The 8,790-nt window shown below is 36.4% G+C and overlaps 1 protein-coding gene across 1 annotated transcript; it reads left to right on the forward strand.

Moving 5' to 3' along the window:
- Positions 1–1,388: 1,388 nt before the first annotated feature.
- Positions 1,389–3,113, forward strand: LOC109174268 (probable sugar phosphate/phosphate translocator At2g25520). Its single transcript, XM_019323512.1, has 2 exons — positions 1,389–1,845; positions 2,500–3,113. Exons 1-2 carry the CDS (start codon positions 1,389–1,391, stop codon positions 3,111–3,113), a joined length of 1,071 nt encoding a protein of 356 aa, XP_019179057.1.
- Positions 3,114–8,790: the final 5,677 nt, after the last annotated feature.

Below are 8,790 nucleotides of genomic sequence, written 5' to 3' on the forward strand. Positions count from 1 at the left end.
TTAAAAATAAATTGAACGCGTGCACAAAGAGAAGTGAGCAGTAAATAGAGATCTTGCACTTCTCCCAATTACATACTTTTCATGTCACATTTTATCTGTTTTTACGGGTTAAACCAACTCTTTCTTGTTTACTTATTATTTTTTTTAATAATTTGTAATTATTTTTTAAATTTAATTTTTTGTTTATTTAATAATACTTTTAATGTAATTTCTAAATATATAAATTTTATATACTAATATTAAATTTAATATTATAAAAAATTGAATTAAAAATAATTTCAGTTAAACCTCGTTAAACAAACCATACACATAATATGAGACGTATGGAGTAAATATTGATGATGATCATTTGCCTTTGAAAAAAAAACAATTTTATTATTATATATTATAAAATTTGCATTATATTTAGAGTGAATTTCATTTTTGGTCCTATTGTTATAGGGGCTTTTTCAATTTTAGCCCAACATAAATATTTTTGCCACATTACATCCACTATTATTAAAAGTGTTCCAATTTTAGTCCACTTTAAGATTTTTCGTGGACTAAAATTGAAACACTTTTAATAATAGTGGACGCAATGTGGCAAAAATAATTATGGTGGACTAAAATTGGAATGACCCCTATAACAGTAGGACCAAAAATGGAATTCACTCTTATATTTATTAATGAATTTGAGTTTTAATATGTACTTTTAGTTTACGTTTTATTAAGTTCTTAAATTTTGTTCAAGGCATTGTGGTCGAGTGACATAGCGGTGGCTCCTCAAATAAAAGGTCTCAAGTTTGAACCCTAGTGTGAGCATATTGACACTTTGTACAGATAATGAAAGGATATTAACTTTTTGTTTTTCAGTACTTTGAGAAAGTATGTATGAACATCTACTACGAGTCAATAATATTTTAAAAAAAAGTTCTTGAATTTTTTGTTTAATAAGATAAAAATTAGTATGCACTTTAAAAATGTACATTTATCACAAGGTAGGGCAGGGTAGATTTTGAAATGATAAGGTAGGTGGGGTGGTGAATATAGGCACTCCATTGCATCTCAAACCATGCATATCTATCTCTATTTGGAATATAAATAAAGTGAATGAGAAATAGAGATTATTTATCTAAATATATTTTTTAAAAATCAGAGTAGATCAAAATTAAATGCAAGCATATAAAATATAAGATCGTGTCATTATTAAAATTCCTAATTATCAAAAATAAAACATTAACTAAATAAAAAACATAATATCTTAAATAAATTCATAGGAAGCTCAAATGAAATCCATTTTTAGTATAAATTAGGCACAATTAATCTAATTCAAGTGATATATATCTCCCTTGGGCACGTACTGTACTACTCCAAATTCTACGCTGTTCCGCCACCGGACAACCACCGCAATGGGGAAAGGAGCCGCCCTCTATGACGGAGTGGTGAAGAAGATAATCCTCTCCTACACCTACGTGGCTATCTGGATCTTCCTATCCTTCACCGTCATTGTCTACAACAAGTACATCCTCGACCGGAAACTCTACAACTGGCCATTCCCCATCTCCCTCACCATGATCCACATGGCCTTCTGCTCCTCCCTTGCCTTCTTCCTCGTTCGCGTCGCCGGAGTCGTCCACCTCCCTGCCGCCACCCTCTCCCGCCGCGTCTGCCTAACCTGCATCGTCCCCATCGGCGCCCTCTACTCCCTCTCCCTATGGTTCTCCAACTCCGCCTACATCTACCTCTCCGTCTCCTTCACCCAGATGCTCAAAGCCCTCATGCCCGTCGCCGTCTACACAATCGGAATTCTACTCAACAAGGACTCCTACAAGCCCTCCACCATGGTCAACATGGTCTCCATCTCGGGTATGAAACTAGTAATATAAATTTTTCTGAGCAAATACCAATTTTAGTCTCACGAGTATTAGCAAAATGACAATTTTGGTCCACATATTTAATTCTTACAAATTTTCTTCCACAATTATTGTTTTAGTATCAATTTTTATCCGAGACTATTGTTTTAGTATCAAAATTCATATGTTGATAACCCCTCCGCTTAAGACATGCCGAAATCTAAATTTTTTTAGGTATTTTCGTCCTTTTCAACTTAAGATTTCAATTTGAGCATGAATAAAGGGATTTAAACCCTAAGATTGATCCAATTTGCAATTTTCCTCCTCGTCCTACCTTAATTTGAGGAGGAGAATTGCGAATTGGATCGATCTTAGAATTTAAAATCCCTTTATTCATGTTCAAATTGGGATCCTAATTTGAAAATGACAAAAATATCCTTAATAATTTTATATTTCGACAAGTCTTAAACGAAGTGGTCATCGACGTGATGAATTTTGGCACAAAAACAATAATTGTAGATAAAAATTAGTAAGAATTAAATATATGAACTAAAACTGTCATTTTGCTAATACTACGTGATCAAAATTGGTATTTGCTCAAATTTTTATTCTTTTATATTAATTCTACTTCTACTACTATTTTATTATTCTATTCTTGCCCTTTCAGTCGGCGTCGTCGCAGTGGCCGCCTACGGCGAGGCCAAATACGACTCCTGGGGAGTGTTTCTGCAGTTAATGGCGGTGGGTTTCGAGGCCACCCGGCTGGTTATGATACAGATCTTGCTAACCTCCAAGGGGATAAGCTTAAACCCCATAACATCCTTGTACTATGTCGCTCCCAGCTGCTTGGTTTTCCTGTGTATCCCCTGGGTTTTGGTCGAATTGCCGCTTCTTCGGGAGAGCTCCGGCGGCTTCCGGTTCGATTTTGTGGTTTTCGGCACCAATTCCCTCTGCGCCTTTGCGCTCAACTTGGCTGTTTTCTTGCTGGTGGGCAAGACTTCGGCCCTGACCATGAATGTGGGTGGGGTGGTTAAAGATTGGCTCTTGATTGCGTTTTCTTGGTCTGTGATTAAGGATAGTGTCACCCCTGTTAACTTGCTTGGCTATGGGGTGGCATTCTTGGGGGTTGGGTACTATAATCACTCCAAATTGCAGGCGTTGAAGGCCAAGGAAGCCCAGAAGAAGGCTCAGCAGGGCGATGATGAGAGTGGGAGACTGTTAAGTGACAGAGATGAGAGTGGAGGCGATGGGTGGGGGAAGAAGGGTGATGCCCAGGCCTAAATTTGTAATTTCACTTGAAGAAATTGAGTGGCAAAAAAAAGAAAAAGAAAAAAAAAAGAAAAGCATTTGGTCTTCATCTTCCTTCCATGGATCATGAAATTTTTTGTTTTTGTTTTTGTTTTTTTTTTTTTTTTTAAAATGACTCATTTTTTGAAAACCATTGTTCAGAAGTTATTTTTTAGGTTTTCAAACACATCATTAGTATGGATCCCAATCCCCAGCTATTTTCAGCATTATTTTTTATCTTCATTTTGCATTTGTAATAGAAACTGCATACTAATATTGGATTTATACATGCACTTAGATTTTTGGAAAATATTTGTGTGCTGGAAACATCATCAAGAAAAATAATTTTAAAAATTATAATGTCAAATACAAAGATATTATAAATAGAGAGGAATTTGGTGGTATTCTTTTTTGAATTGTTAAAATAAAAGTATTTTTCTATTAAAAAAAATACTATCTTCTTATTCTAATGGGAACAATATTTTTTATTTTTGAATTGTGTTGTGCTTTTCATTTGTTGCTGATTTGGGTAAAACCCAGGAAGTCAGGAACACATTCGGGACATCTGAGCCTACTTTTTTGTTTCATTAATGCTATGGTGCTTTCTTTTGTCATTTAAAAAATATAAGCCTTGTTTAGTAATATAATTAGATCATTAGTTAATTTTAATTTATTTGAGTACTATTACATGTTTGACTTGATTAAAAGCCTTAATTAATTAAGTTTTTGTAATTTTCAAAATGATAAAATTCAAAAAATTGCAAGTAACTTTTTTGATTAATTTTTTGAAAAAATCATTTTGCATGTAATCAGTTAACAACTAATTTATCAAACATCTTTCTACAATTAACTAGTCAAACTCGCTAACTCAATCAGTTAACAACTATTTACCAAACAACCCCGTAAAAATTCTTTTGCTCATATTTTTGGAATTTATGAGAAAAGCCTTATAGTCAAGTTTTTATTTTAAAATTTTAGATTTAATATTAATCTCTTAAAATTTTTAATAACTAAAAAGGTGTACTCACCTTGTCTCATTTTATGTGTTATGTTAATCTATTGACTATTACATTTATTTCCATTTTGATTGTCAAATTTAAAACCAACCAAATATTACTCTCAAATTATGAAAATATGGAATTAATTCCATCAATGGTCCTCCGGGGACACTGTACGATCAAGATTGAAGGCAAGTCGATGTCGTACATTTGTTAACCATCTCGAAGGGCCTCTACACTATAAATAGGCATCCTTTCCTCCCCTTAAAAATCATCCCTTAACTCACTAATTCCTAAATAGCTTAGTGGTTTGTGATCTTAACCTTCAACCCCTATATTAGGGTTCGATTTCTCGCCCTTACAATATTATTCTTAGCCCATTCTTTGGGTTATATATAGCTTGTATTATTTATTTATTATTTGGGCCACCGTTTGGACTAGTATCTTAGGCTTTTTACGTATTATTTTGGGCCTAGCGCCCTAGGTAATAAAACTACTATTTTCCTATCCAGCACTCTGTACCTCTATACTCGGTTTATGGTAGACCCGATCCCGACAAAACCATCTTAATAAAGCTAATTTGAATATTAACTGCCTTACACTAAAAAGTTAAGAATTTCAACTGCCAAAACCTTAAGGTGCGCGGATTTAATGTTTAAGGTGCGTGGTTTGAAAGCTTAAGGTGTATTAATTTGAATATTGACTGTCTTAATGTACAAAGTTAAGATTTTCAAATGCAAAATCTTAATGGCCCGTTTGGTTCACGGAATAGGCCGGGAATGGCATAGCATTCCCAGTAATAGGCGTATTCCTTTGTTTGGTAACCATTTCTATTACCAGGAATAATATTCCTGGTAATAGCCTATTACCTCAAATAAGGTAATAGCTATTACTAGGCCCCCTGCCCCTGGTATTAGCCTATTACTGAACGCTCAGGAATATATTTTAGAATCTATTTTCTTTTTTACCCCTTTCTTTAACCTAATTTTTTTATCCTATATATAAATTTATCCTATTTCACCATCGTCGTCGCCACCACCACCATCACCGCCGCCGCCACCACCACCACCACCACCACCATCGCCGCCGCCGCCACCACCACCACCATCGCCACAACCGCGCCGCCCCCACCACCGCCGCCGCCACCACCACCACCACCACCACCGCCACTACCACCCCTGCACCGCCACCACCACCATCGCCGCCGCCGCCACCAGAACCACCACCCAGCACCACCACCACTACCACCGCCACAACCGTCGCCGCCCCCACCACCACTGCCACAACCATCACTGTCACCACCACCACCGTTGCCCCCACCACTACCACCGCCACCACAACCACTACCACCCCAGCACCACCACCACCACCACCATCGCCACCATCACATATTTTTATAAGGGTATTTATGTCTTTTAAAACATATTTCATTTATATTCCTTAAATCAACCAAACACTGTAATATAATTCCTAAAGTCTATTCCTTCCGCGAACCAAACAATAGAATACAATTCATATTCTATTCATTGCCTATTCCATTCCTTATGGAATAGCATTCCTATTACCTCAAAATTCATTCCGTGAACCAAACGTGCTGTAAGTGCGTAAATTTAAACCTTACAGGGCATGAATTTAGTGTTTAAGGTGCATGGTTTTAAGGCTTAAGGTGCGCTAATTTGAATATTGACTGACTTAGACCAAAAAGTAAAGAATTTCAACTGCCAAAGCATTAAGTTTGTAAATTTAAACCTTTTTTTTTTAATGAAACAGAACTTTATTAAGGGCGAATAGCCCGGTGGGAAACAAACCCCCGAAGATCATACATCAAAGTCAATTTAGCCTTCACAGGTAAAGAACTGAAAGAGCAAAAAACTTTTGAAGCAACAAAATTTAAACCTTAATGTGCGTCGACTTAGTGTTTATGGTGCGTGATTTGAAAGCTTAAGGTGCGCTAATTTGAATATTAACTGACTTTGACTAAAAAGTTAAGAATTTCAAGGCTTAAAGTGCGCTAATTTGAATTTCAACTGCTTTAGACTAAAAAGTTAAGAATTTCAACTGCAAAGCCTTATGTGCGTAAATTTAAACCTTAAGGTGCGTGGATTTAGTCTTTAAGGTGTGTGGTTTTAAAGTTTAAGGTGCGCTAATTTGAATATTGACTGCCTTAGACCAAAAAGTAAAGAATTTAAAGTGTCAAAGTCTTAAGTGCGTAAATTCAAACCTTAAGGTGCGCGTATTTAGTGTTTAAGGTGTGTGGTTTTAAGACTTAAGGTGCGCTAAATACTCTTTAAGAATTACAATTGCAAAGCCTTAAGTGCGTGAATTTAAACCTTAAGGTGCGTGAATTTAGTCTTTAAGGTGATGCACCTAGAATCTGTTAATGGATGTTTATAAGGAATCAAAGTGATGCACCTTAACGATTAAATTGATGCAGCTTAAGTTGAAAAACTATACACCATAACCCTTAAATCCATGCCCCTAGAGTCTGAAACGTGTTATTCATAATCCTTAATATTTGAATGTAATTTAAAAACATCATAAAACATAATGCATACATGTTAAATGATTTAAATATATGAGCACAATTACAATTTATTTGCAACAATGATCGAAATTGAATGTAAAAAACATATCTTGATCGAATTCTTCCATCGGAGACAATCGCCGCAGTTTTGCCTAATGTTTATGTATGGAGAAAGAAAAAAATAGAGCGCTGAAAAGTTAACAATGGAGATTAGGAAAGAGAGATGCGAAGAGGATACTATGGAAGGTGGTTAGGAGAGTTGGTTATGGATATTACTAAAGGATAAAAAATCCCCTAATTAGCATTAAACATTAATGATCTGTTTGGTTCACGGAATAGGCCGGGAATGGCATAGCATTCCCAGTAATAGGCATATTCCTTTGTTTGGTAACCATTTCTATTACCAGGAATAATATTCCTAGGAATAGCCTATTACCTCAAATAAGGTAATAGCTATTACTAGGACCCCCCCTGGTATTAGCCTATTACTGAACGTTCAGGAATAGATTTTAGAATATATTTTTTTTTTGTTTTTTTACCCCTTTCTTTAACCTAATTTTTTATCCTATATATAAATTTATCCTATTTCACCATCGTCGTCGCCGCCACCACCAACACCGCCGCCGCCGCCACCACCACCACCACCATCGCCACAACTGTCGCCGCCCCCACCACCACCGCCACCACCACCACTACCACCCCAGCACCACCACCGCCACCACCACCACCTCCACCAGAACCACCACCCAGCAGCACCACTGCCACAACCGTGAACCGTCAACACCACCGTCGTCCCCACCATTGCCACCGCCACCGCCACCATCACCATCGCCACCACCACCACCGCCACCACCATCGCCACCATCACATATTTTTATAAGGGTATTTATGTCTTTTAAAACATATTTCATTTCTATTCCTTAAATCAACCAAACACTGTAATATAATTCCTAAAGTCTATTCCTTCCGCGAACCAAACAATAGAATACAATTCCTATTCTATTCCTTGCCTATTCCATTCCTTATGGAATAGCATTCCTATTACCTCAAAATTCATTCCGTGAACCAAACGTGTTGTAAAAAAGACGCTGATATTTGGGTCATTTGGTAAACCCCTATCAATAGTTTAGATTTAACCATATTTTTCAAAGGAGAAACACTTTGCATGAGAGCAACCCTATAAGTGAAAAGGTCCCCTCAGGTGGAAAATAGGGTTTAATCACATACATTGATTCAATCCAGATCAAGGGTTAGAATGAAGCAATTTAAAAAAAAAACGGCGACATTATAGTATATATATATATATATATATATATATTTATATTTATTTATTATTTTTTTTTGTCTTTCGGAGCATTTTTTTCCTTCTTGCAGAGCATAATGTTGTGCCTTCCAGAGCACATAGATATGCGTTTAGAGCACATTAATTTTCTTACAGTGCACAGTGTTGACCTTCTAGAGCACATTGTTGAGCCTTCCAAAGCATATTGTTGTGCATTCCAGAGCACATTGTTGTGCCTTCGAAGTGTATATTGTTTTACCTTAGAGTACACATTATTGATAAGTTGAATCTTGTTTGCTTCACATCTTTGTGCCTTTCAGTGCACATTTTTGTCTTACAGTGCACATTGTTGTGCCTTCTAGAGCATATTGCTGTGCCTTCTAGAGCATATTGATGTGCCTTCTAGAGCACATTGTTATGCCTTCTGATGCACATTGTTGAAGATCGTAGGTGGCAATTTAAAAAAAAAAAGCATTTGATCTGAGACTTAGATTTATCCACATGTTTCATTTGCAGCCTTCTTCACACCAGAACCATATATATAAAATTCAGTTCCTGTGCGGTTGTGCGGTTAAATCTAAGCCATTGATCTTGTCTAAATCAACGTCCAGAATTAACAGTGACTAAAAAAAGGCACGGTTGCAATTTGGTCTTTTTGCATCTAGGTCAAATTTAAGGTGCGTAGTTTTTGTGTTTAAGGTGAGTAGTTTTTGTACTGTGTGGCTTAAGGTGCGTCAAGTGTTGAAAACTTAAGTGCGTCGATCTAAAACTTTAGGTGCGTGATTTTCCCTTTTAAGGTGCGTGATTTTCCTTCTTAAGGTGTGTGGTTTGTGTGCTTAAGGTGCGTCGGCCTAAAGCTTTAGATGC

Source organism: Ipomoea nil, unplaced genomic scaffold (assembly GCF_001879475.1).
Source record: "Ipomoea nil cultivar Tokyo-kokei standard unplaced genomic scaffold, Asagao_1.1 scaffold0579, whole genome shotgun sequence".
NCBI classification, from domain to species: Eukaryota; Viridiplantae; Streptophyta; class Magnoliopsida; order Solanales; family Convolvulaceae; genus Ipomoea; species Ipomoea nil.